General features: G+C 30.5%; 1 protein-coding gene across 1 annotated transcript; it reads left to right on the top strand.

The window, feature by feature from the left end:
* The first annotated feature begins 5,720 nt into the window (after window positions 1–5,720).
* Window positions 5,721–10,818, top strand: LOC125834441 (protein HOTHEAD-like). Its single transcript, XM_049513596.1, has 5 exons — window positions 5,721–5,907; window positions 7,570–8,211; window positions 8,910–9,307; window positions 10,115–10,632; window positions 10,707–10,818. Exons 1-5 carry the CDS (start codon window positions 5,823–5,825, stop codon window positions 10,756–10,758), a joined length of 1,695 nt encoding a protein of 564 aa, XP_049369553.1. The 5' UTR covers window positions 5,721–5,822; the 3' UTR covers window positions 10,759–10,818.
* Window positions 10,819–19,640: the final 8,822 nt, after the last annotated feature.

Below are 19,640 nucleotides of genomic sequence, written 5' to 3'. Positions count from 1 at the left end.
ATCGGATAAAATGGGCCCTGCTCTAATACCATGTTAAATTAGGTTTTAGGCCTAACTCACACCCCAAAAGCTAGCTCAAAGGGAGGAGGATTGCCCAGGCCTTATAAGGAGTCCACCCATCTCATTAACCACCGATGTGGTACATTTGTCATTCTTTAACAAAGCTTGCGTCTTAGACCAATTTGGAATTGTTGTGGGTGATATGCAACAACAATAATAAAAAATAACAAAATACTTCAGCTGATTTGAGTCTGCAAAAGTAGAAGTGGTCAAGTAAGTTGGGTTCATTCATGACAAATAAAACTCAAACAACTAAATAGATGAAGAACAATAGAGAAGAAAGAAGACAGTAAGAAGTAGAGTAGAGAAACAATCTGACGTTAAGGCAATTTGCACAAAGATTGAGAGAGAATCATACCTTAAATTCTAAAGAAAGTTCTTGAAACTCTGTAGAGAATTGAATGAATACTTCGATAGTTTTTTTTCTCACAATCATACTCTAGAAATTTTCGGAAAAAAGAAGAAGGAGATGTTTCTAGATTTTTTATAATAAAGGAGATCCGGAATGTAATAGGAAAAAAAAAGAGAAAGAAACAGATGCTTCTAGATTTTTATTTTTAACATTAAATCATTGATAAGTCAATTTACTCTTTTACCCTTGAATTTAGGCTAATTTTCAAAACTAACATTGGTCGTCCTCCACTTCATGTTTCTATATTCTACTTATATATAAGAGTGAGTTTATGATGGGACATTTGAATGTCCCATCATAAACTCCCTATATTCTACTTATATAATATTCTACTATAAATCTTTTTTTCTACTATATAATATATCTTTATTTTCTAAGGGAGTATATATAATATATAATATAATATAATATAATATATAATAATATAATATAATAAATCATTTACAAATGACTTAAAATATTTAATATTTAAAATTCTACCATAAAATAGGTTGACTCTCAAAATTCTATCTGGGTCACATATATTGAGACAGAAAAAATAACATATATCATTTTAAAATTATCAAAAAAGTATTAAAAATAATAATAATTAACAACTTAAAATATCTGGAAGACATTTTAAAAGGGTTAATTTTGTAATTTTATCCATATCACATAAATTAGGAAGTTATTTGAAAGTTACATAAAAATATTATAAATCACAATAATGAATAACTTAAAAAAAAAAAATTAAAAAAGTGCAAATTTGGATGACTCTTTAAATTTCATTTGTGTCACATAAATTGAGACAACAAGAATAGCATATATTGCGTCCATTTTAATTTATTTGTCTTAATTTTTTTTTTTATATTTACAAATTGCGTAAAAATACTATAAATCATAATAATTGACAACATAAAATATGTTTTGAAAAAGATACAAAAAATTGCACTGATTCTTGAAGTTAATCTATCGTAAAAATAATATAAATCATGATAATTGACAACATAAAATATTTTAAAAAAATATACATATAAAAAATTTCGATTGATTCTTGAAATTAATCTATCGTTAAAATTTATGTATAAAATACAATAAATCGTGATAATTGACAACTTAAAATATTTATTAAAAATGCACAAAAAAAGAAATTGACTGATTCTTAAATTAATCTATCAATGTCACATAAAATGAGACAAAAGTAGTAATATGTATTATTTAATGTCAAATTACTGAAAACTATGTAAAATGTATTGTAAATCTTAACAATTAACAACATTTGATTAACTCTTGAAATTTTATCTATGCTACATACATTGAGACAAGTGGAGTAATATATATTAAGTATTTACAAATTACGTAAAAATATTATAAATTACATTATTAACAACTTAAAATATTTAAAAATCATATTAAATTTAAATAGCTCACTATATTTTATCTGTGTCACATACATTAGGACAAAAAATAATAGTTATTGGGCCCGTGCGTAAGAGAGTTTATGCCCAAGTATAATATATAATATTCAATGACTCTCCAAATTTCATTTGTGTCACATAAATTGAGACAACAAAAATAACATATATTGGGTCCATTTTAATTTATTTGTCTTATTTTTTAAAATTTTTTATATTTAAAAATTGCGTAAAAATATTATAAATCATGATAATTGACAACATAAAATATGTTTTGAAAAAGATACAAAAAATTCCATTGATTCTTGAAGTTAATCTATCGTAAAAATACTATAAATCATGATAATTGACAACATAAAATATTTCAAAAATAAATACATTTAAAAAAATTCGATTGATTCTTGAAATTAATCTATCGTTAAAAATTATGTATAAAATACAATTAATCGTGATAATTGACAACTTAAAATATTTATTAAAAAAACAGAAAAAAAATCTCACTGATTCTATAAATTAAATCGTGATAATTGACAACATAAAATTGTTCAAAAATGTTGTATGTGGGTAGTCTTATTGTGCCTTCAATAGCGTCAAAGAAAGTACAGGTTTGTGATAAAAAAACTTATTCCTTTATCCACGCAAACAATCGTTTCAAAAACTTCGTTATTAGCCCCAAAACATACCATTTATGTTATTGGGCCCGTGCATAGCACGGGCAACAAAATCTAGTAATAGAAAGAAATATATGAATTATTTTCATAACGAGAGATATATTAGCCTTAAATGACAAAATTATGGGATTCTTTTTCCTATTTTAAATACATTGCGAGTGGTTGATATGCTTTAAACAAAAACTCGAAAAGTAGTTAGTGGTGCCCTCCTTTTTTTTCCCCTTAATTGTTCCTTTACATATCACAATTCAACACCAATTGTTGTTATGCATCTTTATTGTTGAACCACTTTTGTGTCCAAAGTGTTGCTCAGTTAATGAAGTTTTTCTTATTCGGTATTCGCTATTCATATTACAATCTGATTAAATATGTATTTGTGTCGAAAGTTTCATATATATTAAGGATTAAACATTTCATGACAAAGATAATTATATATTCAGAGTTCAAATTTGAGACATCTATTTAAATATAAAGATATACTTATCACTTCATTATAATCATCGTTGTCGGTATGGATGAATAAGTCTATTATGAACTCGACAGGACAACTTTCTCCAGTTTACACATTTTAGCTAAAGGAAGGACCAACGTTATGTTGGGACTTTTGAGGTTGTGTTTGAAGAGTACAAGATGAGGCACATGGTATGCCACTCATTACAGTTATATTCAATTAGCTGGCTGGATTATTTATTATGTGAATTTTATTTTAAACATAAAACTCATTCCATAGGTTTGATTATTAAGTAAATCAGAAATAAAATATTTTCTTTTTTTTTGAAATATTGAGTTAATAATTAATGGTTAATATGATAAATTTATAATGTGATCTATTATTGATGAGTTCTGATTTTGAACAACCTTATGATATTTGTCTAAATATATTTAACTTTTATTTAACTATATGTATAATTTTAAATACTTAATATAAGAAAAATATCTTATATTTAGATTATTTCTTAGAACTTATTATCCTCGATCGAAATATGAAGTAATATTACAAATTAAAGATAATATATGGGTAACTAAAAAGTTTAACTGTTAATAATTTATAAAATTCTTAAAAGTTCACAAACATATAAAGATCAAAAGTGTATATTAGAATTAGTTGAAGATTATATACGCTTAATCATATATCACAACCAAGAACGGAGCCAACATATTGTTAGGGGGTTCGGATGAACCCCTTCGGCGTAAAATATTACTATTTATATAAGGTTAAAATTATTTTTTATGTATATACAGTAGATATCGAACCCCCTTCAACTAGTTCGTGTATTTACCTCTTCAGATTTTGAACCACCTTATTGAAAATTCTGGCTTCGCCACTGATCACAATAACAAAAATAAGAATTGTTTATCAATATTTGAGAACCAAAAGTGTCATTATCCCAAGTATAATTTTATATCTTTAGTTGAATTGTGAATCTCATTGTAACTTAACTATACTTTGTCGTAACCAGAAATGTAAGCAAAATATTTAATTTGAGAATTCACTAATTAGTAATGAGGTATAATTAAGTACATTTTTTATTAGTTGATTTATTTTTAGGGTCAAAAAGTTCAATTAATGTCCTATATTTAACTTAAATAAATGCATTTAATTTTTTTTTAAAAATATTACTTGAAGCATTTGAACTCAATTCTCGAATTAAGCTATTGGTTATCTGTTAAATTATATTGTATCCTTCTATTTCAATTTATATAACATATATTATTTTTATTCATCTAAAAAAGAATTAACACATTTTCTTATTTAATAAATATTTAGGACGCTATCAATATTTTATCGGATGAGGCACCTCTTCATTTCTCCAAATTTCTACTTGGATGGAAGCCACATGTCATAAAAGCTAAGATTTAATTACCTTAATGAAGGTCTTAATCATGACTAGAATACCAAATAATTATTTACTCTTAAAAAATTGCAAACCCATAATTCTAGCTAAATATTATCTCATAAATTCATTTAAAAAATTCACTATTTCCCATTTTATTACGAGATCTTCTTTTTACGTGACATGTTTAAGGCCACAAGATTAAAGGGCAAATTTGTATATTTGACATAACTTTGATTTAGAACCACAAGATTCAAAAGTCTTTTTTATTGTGTTAAACTCCGTGTCAAATCAAACTATGTCACTTTTTTGAAACGGAGGGAGTACCACTGATTTTTTTCTCCATCCGGCATGTAGCAAGATGAAAGATAAATCAAATACTACTTTTAAATTAGTGTTGATAATATAATTAATTAATAAAATAATAATTTAAATTTTTGAATGAAATGATCATACTACCTCTGTCCCTAATTACTTGTCCACTTTTGAATTGACACACTTATTAAGAAAACAATGATTGACTTAATAAATTTATCATTTACCCTTATTAGTTATGAAGTGGATGAATTAAAAACTTAAGATTTTGAGAGAGAGTACATTTCAATATGGTCATTCTTGTTGAGATACAAGAAGATGGTAGGAACTGTTGAAGTTAGCTACAAGTAGGAAGGGTAGTTTAGTCCTTTTAGTGTATAGTAGTTATAACAACTTGTCAATTTGTTAGTTACAAAATGTGAAAGACGAATTATACATGTATATATAGCGTAGTGATCATGTATTTACCCACTTTTCAATCTCAATACAAAGACTTCTTTTCTCTTAGTTTCTTCTCTCATTAATGTTGAAGCTTCCTCTATTTACGTTCAATTCTGAAATTGAATCTCATTGTCACTAATGATATTAAAAAAGAAATTTTATCTAACTCATAAAAAAAGAATCAGCATCGCATGTGAGGAGTGTTGAAAATATAATTAACTAATAAAAATATAATTTTTCTAATAACTTAAGCTTTTAGATAAGATAATCACACACTTCAACTGTTTTTGCATTAACTAGCCGTCAATTAGCAGTAGGCAGTAGAAGCATGAAATTCAATAGTGCTAAGGAATATGATATTTTGTGCTTTTGTTTTTCATTAACTAGCTGTCAATTAGCAGTAAGAAGCATTTAATGAGGTTTATTTTGGGCAGGTGAGTGCTTCGTATTTTCATCAAATCTTCAACTACCAACTTTCTTATCTATTTACATGATGATAATTAATTAGTATTTTGACTTGTTGAACAACAATTCCGATTTAGCATATCTCAAATATTTTGCCTCTATATATAATCATAATTCATAACTACTCTCAATGGTCTCATAAGAAGATCAACTTGTTATTTCTTTATTTTATTTTATATATAACATTTCTTAATTATCACACGTCCAAATATAATTCTAGAAATAGAATATGGTTAGCTCAAGTTGGAACCCCTTTATATTTTCATATTTTTTTGGAATTCTCATTCTTTCCATTCCTTGTTTCTCTGAGAAAGGTAATTGTGATCTCTTCATGCTCTAATTTCCATAATAATTCTCTTTGCTTCCATTTTCTTTTGTCTTAAAGATATATTTGTACGTAGTTACAATTTCTTTTTTAAAAAAAATATATATACTAATTAGATGGGTACTAGAAAAATGAGTTTAGTTTTATATTGATCAAATCAACTAAAAGATAACTGCAATTAGTAGTTGTTAATAAAAATAAAATTGGTAACTTAAAAATAAGACAACTTACCTACTATAACAAGTTAAAATGTATTGGTGCTAAAAAAAATTACCATCAAAATCAATAAAAAGGTCATGCATCATGGATCAAGTTTCAAACGGATCAATCTTGTGTATTAGAATCACTATTACATAGAGGGTTGGAGCTAAGTAGGTCCGGAGGGTCATTCAAACTTCTTTCAGTGAAAATTACATTATTTATATATGATTAAATTATTTTTGATGTATATATAGTAAATGTTGAACACTCTTCAATTTTTCATATATTAATTTCTTCATAATTTAAACTTTCTTAATAAAAATTCTGACTTCGTCATGAATTGGACGGAATTTTTTTTGTGAGGAATATCACTGTATTCAACGGGCTTTTTATGAGGTTGAGGGTAATATAACTTCATGCCCTTCACCTAGAAATGGAACTATTGTGGTGGAGAAAGAATTAAAAGTTTGAAACTTTCAAACAAGTAGCGACTCTTTGTTCTCCTTCTCTTAGGGATGGCAATGGGGCCGTGCGGGTGGGGCGGGGTGGGTTGAGCTTAGTCCGCAAAATTTTTAATTAATCCTGCCCCGTATAATAATTTTATTTATTTTCAACCCGCCCCATATAGACCCCCACATGAATTTGCCCAACATAATTTTTTTAATATTTTCTTTTTCTTGTTAAGTTTGATACTAAAAATAAATTTATTTTTCATGAAGTTGTATTAATTTAATAGGATAGTGACTTAAAAATTTATTTTTTAGAGGTCAATTGAGAAACATGTATTTGTATTTTTTTTATTGAACTATTTTGAATATTTTAGTAGTTTTAAAGAAATTATCTTAATAAATAATGTTTTATCACTCTTATAACATGTAAAAAGTTAAAATTAAGTTAAAACTCACATAAAATCACATATACCCGCATCCCACCTGCTCCACACAACCTTAAACCCACCCCACCCCATTGTCATCCCTACCTTCTCTATCGAGTCAAGGGATTAGCTAACTCAATTCATTTTAATTTTATTATTTATATATGCATTTTCTTCATTTCAATTTGTTTGTCTTACTCTTTTTTAAAAAAAATATTATCTTTTTTTTATAATTCTTTAATTTTAAATTTTCACACGACATGTTTGAAATCACAAGATAAAAAGATATTTTATGATATTCTATGTATCTTTGGTTTAATACCACAAGCTAAGATTAAAAAATTTCATTTACTTTCTTAAGCTTCATGTCAAATCAAGACTAGATAAACAAATTGAAACAAAAGGGATAAGTTAACTCTAAAAAGTTACTTTCTCCGTTTCGACTGAAGCGAAGTTGAAGAAATTCGAAAAGTTTTTACATGCATGCAGCCCCATATTCCACTTAAATATTTATGAAATAAAAAAATGTGTCATAGAATTGGGAGATTAATAATTGTTTAATTTATATGCATGCAGCCCCATATTCCACATTTACGAGAGATGCTACGTCAGCACCAAAGGTTATTTCCTTCGATTACATCATAATAGGAGGAGGAACTTGTGGTTGTGCATTAGCAGCAACTCTCTCACAATCATTCAATGTTCTCTTATTAGAAAGAGGTGGTTTGCCCTATGGAAACCCCAATATCACAAACATCAATGGTTTCTCCAGCAATTTAGCTAACACTTCTCCATCCTCGCCCTCGCAACTTTTCATCTCCACGGACGGTGTATTCAACCACCGTGCCCGCGTCTTAGGTGGTGGCTCAGCTATTAATGCGGGGTTCTTTACGAGGGCGAGTGCGGAGTACGTTAGGAAAGTGGGATGGAATGAGAAGGTAGTGAATGATTCGTATGAATGGGTGGAAAAGAAAGTGGCGTTTGAGCCTCAAGTAAAGCAGTGGCAATCTGCGGTGAAGAGTGGTTTGTTGGAAGTAGGAGTGAAACCGGATAATGGTTTTACGTATGAACATTTGTATGGGACGAAAGTTGGTGGAAGTATATTTGATTCACAAGGACATAGACATACTGCTGCTGATTTGTTGGAGTATGCTGATCCTACCAAAATTAGTCTTCTGTTATATGCCACTGTCGAACAAATCATCTTCAAACCAGCAGGTAACTGCTTAAATATTTTCCTTTGTTATGTTTTTCTTTAACTTAATACTCTTTTTTTTTTTTTTTACAAATTGGGCATAATAAAAAGGGTAAATGGACAAATACACCCCTCAACTTTGCGATTTTTAAAGAAGATCATATATCCATTGTTAAAAAAAAAAAGTGGTGCATATATACTCGTGTTGTCTAACAAATGGTGTAGATATATATATCCTTATTGTTTGACAAATAATTTATATTTACATTTTTCATTAATATACTTAGCTTTTATATAAATTCCAAAAATGTCACGTGGCTTAAAAAAATTACATCATCCATTTTTTCACCCACCTAGACCGAACCCAATTAAAAAAGGGGTAGGATAATTTTTAATTCACGTGACATTTTTGAAGTTAGAATATCAGTATTATAGTTTTTTTTTTTCAATTAAGTAAATATAAATATGTTAACAAAAAGGGTAATATAGCACCATTTGTTAGACGATAGAGGTATATATGCATTATTTTTTGTAACGAAAGATACATATTCATTCTAAATCACAAAATTATGGGATATATTTGCACCTAAATGGATATTTATACACTTCACCCCATAAAATGGGATGGAGAGAGTATTACTAATAACATGTTATATGAAGCATGATCAAAAATATCAAATTCATCAAATAATAACATTGTCATTCGTGATTGTACATGAAGTTGGAGGAAGGAAGCCAAGAGCTAATGGAGTGCGTTTTCAAGATTCAAAAGGTAATAGTCACTTGGCCTATTTGAAAGAAGGACCCATGAATGAGGTCCTCTTGTCTGCTGGAGCATTAGGAAGCCCACAAATGTTGATGTTGAGTGGTATTGGGCCAGCAGAACAACTAAAGGCCCATGGAATCTCTGTGTTATTGGATCAACCCATGGTTGGTCTGGGTATGTCAGATAACCCAATGAATGCTGTCATTATTCCTTCTCCTAAACCCGTTGAAGTTTCCCTCATTCAAGTGGTTGGTATTACTGAGTTTGAAAGTTACATTGAAGCTTCTAGTGGGCCTTTGGAGTTGGATTGGTTGCGCACAATGGTCAATGATTTTGCAAGGATAGCTAATCAGGTTAGACCACTCTTCAAAATGTTAGACATTCCACGTGACAATTCGTGTCTCATGTGTATTATGTCACATAAAATGTGAGTGCATACAATTTTATACAAATTTAAATGTCTACTTATGCACACCTAAAATCAAAGGCTATGAATATTAGATAAAATCAAATTAAATGAGATATACATTTACGAATATGCTATGGAATAAAAAAACAGAAGGAAAGGAGTGGATTTTTTTCTTTTGTTTGGGTTAAAATGTTTATCTAAGATTGAGAAGTAAATGTAAATTTTTGGGAAACTTACAAGAAATTTTACTAGTTTAGGAGCTAATTATTTTGATACACTCTAATTGCAATATTACAAATTTTATGAGATTTTGGTGTGTCTAAATTCGTTTAGATATGTCTAGATACATGTATCTTGAGATACATGAGTCAAAATTAGATTTAATTTGTTCTAAATACACTGTATCCAAATGAATTAACATGTATCTTGGATACATGACAAATTCCGTCCGTTTCCCTCCCATCTCGCTCACCACTCTCCTATGTATTTGATATGTCGGATACATGTGAATTACTTCAGATACATACAAATACATATATGTATCTAGTGTGATTCACATGTATCAATGATACCTAACAAATCCTGCTCTACCTCTCATCTTATTTTAGTGTATCTGATAGCAAAAATACATGTATTTAGATGTATCTTCTTTAATATATGATAAAAAAAACTCTTAATTAATGGTAAAATACGTCTCATAGTGAAACATATCTGATTATGTAGTTTCTCCATTTTTTCTTATATGGTGCAGAGTCTGGACCCATCTGTGATCAACCCACGCTTTCTAAACTCCCCAATACAAGCCGGTGTCATCCTAGAAAAACTTGCAGGACCATTCTCAACTGGTTTTCTTCAACTTAGTAGCAAAGATCCAAATGATAATCCACTAGTAACTTTCAACTACTTCAAAGATCCCAGAGACCTACAAAGATGTGTCCAAGGCATGAGAACAATAGCAAAGGTTATAGAATCAACATCTTTATTCGATTTTAAATACCCTTTTACAACTGCACAAGCCTTATTCGATACAATGTTAACTTTTCCACTCAATTTGCGACCAAGACATTTGAGTGCCTCTGTTTCTTTAGAACAATTTTGTATTGACACTGTAGTGACCATATGGCATTACCATGGAGGTTGTCAAGTTGGGAAAGTGGTTGATAGAGATTATAAAGTTCTTGGGGTTGATGGATTGAGAGTTATTGATGGATCTACATTTATTGACTCCCCTGGCACTAATCCTCAAGCCACTGTCATGATGCTTGGGAGGTAAGTTTGACAAACATTTTATGTTGAAGTAATTGCATAGTTGCTGACTATGATTTGTTTAAAATGTAATGTAGGTACATGGGGCTGAAGATTTTGAGAGAGAGGCTTGTTGGTGCTAGGAGCTAGAAGATGTGATTTGGGGAATAAAATGTTGGATTTATCAATTTTGTGTCAGTGTGTTTTCTTTAATGGGATTTGGGTAAACTTTAATAAAACTACAGAAAAGGGAAGGGTCATAATTGTTTCTGTACTCGTGAAACAAAGTTATATTTATCTTTTATCATTTTTTTTTTTATATATATTAATCTTTAGTACATTCAACTTTTAGCATGTATTTACTAGTAGATGCTAGATAATTAACTTTATGTCATCATCTTTATTATGTGGCATAATAAATTAAACGGAAAAGGATTAAAATTTCCCTCCAACTATTTGAAATAGATCAAATATATCTTTTAACTATTTTTGGGCTCAAAACTACCCCTTCCGTCTAATTATTGGATCACTTCTACTCTTCCTTTTAATAAACTAATATGTGGCATCCAACATGTAATTAATAATAACGCCATGTGGACGTCCACCTAAGCACACCAAAGTGACTAATCCACCCACCCATTAAAAGTAGGTACTGCAAATTTCAAGGCAGATAGGAAAAGCGGGTATTGTTTAACTCGTTTTAGAGGGATCCAAAGATCAATATGTTAGCAAACATGGAGCATGGATTGGTTGATTTTTAAAGGCCGGAAGAACTGCAATATGGAGGAGCCAGAGGTTCCATAAAGAACCAAGAAATATTTCAGAAACAGTTCATTAAATGTGTATATATGTGTACTTCATACAATAAAATGGTAGAACCCCTTTCAATATCAATTAGATGCATAGGAATATATAAGATTGATAATTGAAACTATAATTTTCGCAGGAGCAAAGCACCAATTGCCGCCATAAAGTTCATTTCGTCAATATATATAGATCTCAATAAACATCTAGCCACAACAAGTGTACAAACTCAAATTCAAGCGACAATTCATATTGATAGCAACCTTTCTCCAATAATACATCATCCTCAAATTTCATCAAGTATTCCTAATTTTAAATCCATATGCGCAAATCCTAAGAAAATCACATACGTAGATTCAATGTTCATTCATTTCAAACGATGCATTGAAATTTGAAGTTTCCTCAAAATCAGTAAATCTAAAACAAACGAATTCGAATTTCACGATTATCAAGAAAATAAGACAAGAAATAGAATGATAGTGAAGAAGAAGGAACTAACGCAGAGGTTCTCGAAAAGAGGCTGAAAAGAGAACCTACGGAGAGGTTTAAGTGGTGGGTGGGTTAGTCACATTGTTGTGCTTAGGTGGATGTCCACGTGGCGTAATTATTTACATGTTGGATGCCACATATTAGTCTGTTAAAAGGAAGGGTAGAAGTGATCTGTCACGCCCCGAGCTACCCCCGAGACGCGGACACGGGACCTAGGATCACAAGTGATCCCAAGCTAACCCTGCTGGCATGATCATGAGCATACTAAAGATAATAAACTGATGCGGAAGCTAATTCATAAATAAATCTGAAAAGATGGGGAATACGCATATACTATAACTGAATATATCAAATCTGAGAGTTTAATACAAAAGAAATATCAAACTCAAAATACTAAGCTGAATCTAACTATGTCTGAAATAAGCCTCTAAACTGACTAGAAATGTTGGGACATGCCCCAACTAGATCTAGCAAAACTGAAACTAAAGACTAAAAGCAGTAAGGATAAACATATCACTAGTCCTCGAAGAATGAGGACTCACCACTGATGCTGCTGAACTGAAGATCAGGAATCGATCTAAGCGTGATCTGCATGCTGAGAACCTGAACCTACATTACGAGAAGATGTAGCGCACATATGCGTCAGTACTTGATAGGTACTGAGCATGCAGGATAGAGTAAAGCTGAAATAACATATAATTGAACAAAACAATAAAACAATGAAATCATCTGAACATGATATATATACTGAAATACTGAATACTGAGCTAACTGATGCAATGACCAAATTTATAACATGCTGAGACTGAATACTGGCTGTACTGAAATATAGTCAACGCAAAAGAGTCTTGACTGAACTGTGGGAGCTACTAATAACCGACATAAAACCACATGAGCTAAATGTGGAGTCCGATGTATACGCCCCATTGAGAGGACCCAATATACCCTGCCAGAGGTATAGAGGCATGCTGGTGTGATCACTAAACTGATGTTGCCCACAGAGGGGACTTACATCTACGTGGCTCGTAGTTCTGGGACTATATGGGTACGCTGAACCATAGTCCAACTCAGTATTATGCTACTCCCAATGAATTAAGTAATTAATACATTATGACTGAATTTCTGTAAGTTACTGGATAGCTCGATATGAACATGCAAACTGAGAATGCAACAATTAATCTGATAATGATGCATTCATAAACTGAGGCATGTATAACTGAATACTGAAATATCTGACCTAGCATGTGTAATTCAAGAACTAAAGAAATACATAGCTAGGGTTCTGAAATTCATGCGATAAACTGAGCAATAACATGATAATCTGATTTGGAACATTTAAATAATTAATTCATGATGATCTGTTCAAATTCTAGAAACCCTAGGTCTGTTCATAATTATGGAATCAAGAATCTGACTGAATTCTAGGGACCTAATGGGCGAAAGGAACCCACTAGTGAAATCCCACATACCTGGTAACGAATTCCACAGAGAAATCTTTCGATTTCGGGGCTGGAACTGAAGGAACCTTGCTGCGTTCTTGAACTAGGGTTCTTAACCTTTTTCTCCTTCTTGATTCTAATTTTCTAAGTTTTGATTAATGATTTTGACTAAGGTAAGTTCTAGTTATGTTTCTAGGCTTAAACTGTCTAAAATCTCATGATTTAGGGTTTAAACGACGTATCTTAGGGGTTAAACGAAATAGGAAAAGACCAAAAGACCCCTAACTTAACTGCTGTCGGAGTGACTGACGGAATGGACCTACGGTCCGTCAATCAATCGACGGTCCGTCAATTGGGTCCGTAGGTCGAGTCTGCCCGACAGGGCTTCACTAAAACGGGGATAACTTTTTACTCGGAGGTCAGAATTTAGCAAACTCGATGGCGTTGGAAAGATAATTCAATTATATATCTAACCATAGCTCATGGTACACATAATTCATTTTGTGCTAAGAGTTATTACCATCTGAAGTTGACCCATCAATATTTTTCAGCTAACTGACAGCTGACCCTCATCTACGGTCAGACCTACGGACCGTGGATTGAATGACGGTCCGTGCTGGTCGACCGTAGTTTGTGTCAGAGGCTGGGTAAGGGAAGTCTCGATCCACGGACACAGACCACGGATCGTGGTCTGATCTACGAACCGTGGATCTGTCCGTGAGTCGGGACTTAGCCAATTTTCTGAGCTGGTTTGGGGAGGGGTTGCAGTGGTGAACCATGGACCACCAACATGGGCTGTGGTCTGACTTACGGTCCGTGGATGGTGACCGTAAGTTGCACCTGCAACTTCTCAAAATCTGCATTTTTGTCTGTTTCAAATACGGGGTGTTACATGATCCAATAATTAGATAAAAGGGGTAGTTTTGAGCCAAAAATAATTAAAGGATATATTGATCTATTTCGAATAGTTGAAGGATAATTTTAACCCTTTTTCGTAAAATTAAATTTAAAAAGTTGGTCCCTTTTCATGCTCCCCTACTACTACAACACTTCTCTTTTTTCTTTTTTTTTGTTGGGGGCGGAGGAGGGGGTGGAGGCTGCAATGAGTTCCGTCAATTTTTTATTTTTCCTCTACAATCTAATTTTCAAACTTGGTCATCACTTAATGCTCAATTTTCTAGCATTATGATAAATCAACACTATCATAATATCATTATATTAACTTGTCAAATTTAGCGTATAATACTTAATTGATATCATTATATCAACTTTCTAAATTTTTTAGCAAAATTTTACTATTTAAATTATATTGTTATATTTTATTGAAAATTTACATTGTTTACATTCTTACTTTATAGGAAAAATTATGCAGAATAACAAATATTTAGCCAATATTAGGCACTATATCACTACTAAAAAATAGCTAAAAATCGACGGAAGTAAAAGCGACGGACGGCGTAGCTCCAAGAAGCGACGCCATTAGCCACACTATCCGTTGCTTTTTAATAAAAGTAATTTTTTTTGAAAAGGCGATGGACGGCATTGCTTATTTTCGCGAATTTTTGTGCCAAATATATATATAATGAATAATTAATTATTTTACATAGATAGCGACGCAGTCCGTCGCTTTCTATTAAAAATAATTATTTATTAATTTTAAAAAAGCCATACCGTCCGTCGCTTTTTATTAATTTAAAAAGCTTTAATTATTTTTTTTAAATAAGCGACGGAATGCATCTTTATGTCCGTCGCTTTTTGGTCAAAATTTGTGGTCAAATATTTTAAGAAAGCGACGGACAGTGTCTCTTAGTCCGTCGCTTTTTGGTCAAAATGTTGGTCAAACATTTTTTTTAAAAGCGATGGACATAGAGACATTGTCCGTCGCTTTCTTTAAAATATCTGCTAGTCCAGACGGGATTTTCCCCATTTCTCCATCTCTTTTCTTTCTCTCTTCTCTCCGTCCCTCTTCCTCTCTCTCGACGAAGTGACGCTGTCGCCCCTGCCCACGCCGCTGGTCACCCCTACCCACGCTGCCACTGCCCACCGCCCATCTCCACCCCGACCCACTGCCCTTCTCCTTTAATTAAAGGTTAGGGTTTATAGCTCCATTTTTAATTTCTTTCAATTTGAGTATTGAATTTGTTAATTAGTTCATTGAATTTAATTTTTTTATTGATTGTTAGTTTAATTCATTGTTAGTTAATTAGTAAGTGATTGATTTAGGGTTTTTGATTTTGTTAATTAGTATTGAATATTGTTTTATGTTTAATTGATTGTTAGTTTGAATTAGGGATTATTTGATTGCTAGTTTGTGTTTCTTGATTGTGAATTGAAAATTTTAATGTTAGGGTTAGTTTGAATTAGGGTATCTTAGGATTTGTTTGAATTTTGGTATTTCTTGAGTTAATTAGTTTGATTTTGGAATTGTAAGATTAGTTTGAATTATTATTGAGATTTTAGGACTAATAGTTTGAATTTGGGATTAGGAATAGGTAGCTAGTTTGAATTTAGGATTTTAGCACTAGTTAGATTTTGGGATTTTAGGACTAGTTTGAATTTGTGATTTTAAGAGTAGTTTGAATTTTGAATTTAGGACTAGTTTGAATTATTATTGAGATTTTAGGACTACTAATAGTTTGAATTTGGGATTCTAGCACTTAATTTTTATTTTTATTAGAACTTGAAATTAGAATTTGAACTTGAACTTAGAACTTGAACTTGAAATTAGAACTTGAACTTGAACTTATAATTTGAAGTTGAACTTAGACTTGAACTTGAAATTAGAACTTGAACTTGAACTTATAATTTGAAGTTGAACTTAGACTTGAACTTGAAATTAGAACTTGAACTTGGAATTAATTAATTAGCTTGAATATATAACTAATTAAATTTAGAAATTAGATATGAACTTGAATTGAAAACTTGAACTTCTTAAAACTTGAATATATGTATATATATATATATATATATATATATACTAATATTCTTGGATTTGAATTTTATATTAAACTAATTTTAGAACTTTTCGTGCTATGCAACTGAGGAAGCTCAACATCTAAAAAAGTTGATACAAGAGTACTATATTGTAACTTGAATTTAGAACTTAAACTAATTGAACTTAGAACTTGAAGGTTATATATAACTTATTGAATTTGTGATTTTAAGACTAGTTTAAATTTGAAATTATACCTTGAATTTACTGTAAATTGAACTTAATTAGGAATATGAACTTGAAATGTTGTTGACTTTAATTTATTAGAACTTAATTTTTATTCTTATTAGAACTTGGATTTTATTTGAACTTAATTAGAATTTTGTAGTATTTGAAAATCTTATTGACCTTAATTAATTTGAACTTAATATAAATTAATTACAACTATATTAAACTTAATTAATTTATAATAACTTGAAGACTTAATTAGGAATTAATATAAACTTAATTTTGATCAACTAATTAACTAGAACTTGAACTTAATTTGAACTTAATTAATTAATATTGATTAATTAATTAATTAATCTTTAACTTTGTAGATCTTGAACTAATTGAACTTAATTAGACCAAACAAAGCATATTTTGAAGTTGAACTTAGACTTGAACTTGAAATTAGAATTTGAACTTGAACTTGAAATTAGAATTTGAACTTGAACTTAGAACTTGAACTTGAAATTAGAACTTAAACTTGAACTTAGAACTTAGAACTTGAACTTAGAATTTGAAGTTGAACTTGAAATTGGAACTTGAGCTTGGAACTAATTAGTTTGAATATATAACTAATTAAGTATAGAAATTAGATATATATGAACTTGAATTGAAAACTTGAAGTTATTAAAACTTGAATATATATATATATATATATATATATATATAATATTCTTGGATTTGAAGTTTATATTTAACTAATTTTAGAACTTTTTGTGCTAGGCAACTAAGGAAACTCAACATCTAAAAAAGTTGATACAAGACTATATTGCTTCTTTCATCAAAGTAGGAGATAATGTTGGTGCTTCTAAATTTCTAAAGTTCAAGTACAATTGTTTTCAATAATGTGTTTGTGTCCATCGATGATCTAGTATTGATACTTAGCTTTAATTTTGTGATAATTTTTTTGTGTCCATCGAGTGTTTGTTAAGCATAAGTACCAACACTAGTTGATCCTATTGATGATAAAATTGATTTTCTTGCAAGATCGATTTGTGTCTATCTAGTGTTGATATTAAGCTTAATTTAGGAATAATGTGTTTGTTTAGCATAAGTACCAACACTAGTTGATCCTATTGATGACAAAATTGATTTTCTTGCAAGATCGATTTGTGTCCATCTAGTGTTGACACTTAGCTTTAAATTTAGAAATAATATATTTGTTAAGCATAAGTACCAACACTAGTTGATCCTATTGATGACAAAATTGATTTTCTTGCAAGATCGATTTGTGTTTATCTAGTGTTGACACTTAGCTTTAAAAAGTTGTGAAGTTGTTAAAGTTAAAAAGTTGTTAAGTTGTTTAAATAAGTTAATATAAATAATGTGGTCTAGTTGGTGAATTTAGTTGTTGTATTAAGTCAAAACTAAACTAGTTAAAGTTGTTATGTTGTTTAAATAAGTTAAAATAAATAATGTGATTTACTAGGTGGATTTAGTTGTTGGAATTAAGTCAATACTAAACTAGTTAAAGTTATAAAGTTGTTAAGTTGTTTAAATAAGTTACATTAACTAATGTGGTTTTGTTAATGGATTTAGTTGTTGGAATTAAGTCAAAACTAAACTAGTTAAAGTTAAAAAGTTGTTAAGTTGTTTAACTAAGTTAAAATAAATAATGTGGTTTAGTTGGTAGATTTAGTTGTTGTATTAAGTCAAAACTAAACTAGTTAAAGTTGTTATGTTGTTTAAATAATTTAAAATAAACAATGTGATTTAGTAGGTGGATTTAGTTGTTGGATTTAAGTCAATACTAAATTAGTTTTAGGACTACTACTAGTTTGAATTTGGGATTTTAAGTAATTATTATAAATTATATTAACTATGAATTAATGTAGTAAAATTATTATTAAATTTTATTTATAATATAATTGAATATTTATATTTTTGTAGATGGATCATCGTTTGTGGATGTATAATATGCATTATGAAACTGGTGCTGGTTTGAAATCTGAGTTTATTGACAGTGTTGGAAATTTTATTGAACATACAATGACACTTGACATTTTCAAGAATAATGGATTGGTTAAGTGTCCTTGTAGTGCATGTAAGTGCTTAATTTTTTTTCAAACCAGATAGAGTTATGGTTCATTTGTACCATAATGGATTTAAGCCTAGATATTTTGTATGGATTGATCATGGAGAAAGTGATGGATTGAATGGTATATTTTATAATTCGATGCCTGTGGATGTATATAATATGGTTGCACCACATGGCCAAATTAGGATTGAACATGCTAGGGTTCATGAAATGATCAATGAAGCTTTCGGGGTTCAAGGTGGGATGGAACCAGAACAATATTTTGATGAAGCTCCTAATGAAGAAGCAAGACACTTCTATGATCAATTAGAAGAGTCTAGTTGTCCACTATGTGAAGGGAGTCCACATTCTGCCTTGTCAATTGCGGTTAGATTAATGAATATTAAATCAGATTGGAATATTCCTAATACGGCTATGAACTCAATGGTTGATCTTTTCGGTGAACTAGTTAATCCGGAGTTTAACATACCAAAGAACTTCTATCAGGCAAAACGTTTGGTGTCCAAGTTAGGATTGACGTATGATAGAATTCATTGTTGTGTTAATGGCTGCATGTTATTTTACAAGACTGATAGTGAATTAGAAAATTCAAGTTTTGTGGACATGCTCGTCATAAGAGGACTCCGGCTGGAAAGATGGTCCCAGTTCAGGTGACGCATTATCTACCTCTCATTCCTAGGTTAAAGAGGTTGTATGCATCGATGAGGTCTGCCCCACATATGAGATGGCATCATAAATATAGAAGGCTGCCGGGTGTCTTGTCTCATCTATCTGATGGTGAAGCATTGAAGCATTTTGATAATGTATATCCTGATTTTGCTAGTGAACCAAGAAATGTTAGATTGGGATTGTATTTAGATGGCTTCACACCATTCTCTAATAATGCTTCGCCTTATTCATACTGGCCGGTATTTCTTACTCCGTATAATCTTCCTCCTGAAATGTGCATGACCAGTCCATACATCTTTCTAAGTTGTGTTATTCCAGGTCCCCGTAATCCAAAAAGTTTGATTAATGTCTATCTACAACCATTGATAGATAAGCTCAAACAATTGTGGTTTGA

This window comes from Solanum verrucosum, unplaced genomic scaffold (assembly GCF_900185275.1).
Source record: "Solanum verrucosum unplaced genomic scaffold, falcon-dt-bn FXZP01000279.1, whole genome shotgun sequence".
NCBI lineage: Eukaryota > Viridiplantae > Streptophyta > Magnoliopsida > Solanales > Solanaceae > Solanum > Solanum verrucosum.
The sequence above is the reverse complement of the archived record's forward strand: the minus strand, read 5'-3'. Positions and strand labels throughout refer to the sequence as shown.

What these genes read in the sequence shown, in the direction of transcription:
- LOC125834441 (XM_049513596.1), top strand. Translation starts at nt 5,823, where the DNA reads ATGGTTAGCTCAAGTTGGAACCCCTTTATATTTTCATATTTTTTTGGA. An exon ending in AATCATCTTCAAACCAGCAG is followed by an intron (nt 8,212 to 8,909) that starts GTAACTGCTTAA and finishes TTGTACATGAAG; the next exon opens with TTGGAGGAAGGAAGCCAAGA. An exon ending in ACTGTCATGATGCTTGGGAG is followed by an intron (nt 10,633 to 10,706) that starts GTAAGTTTGACA and finishes AATGTAATGTAG; the next exon opens with GTACATGGGGCTGAAGATTT.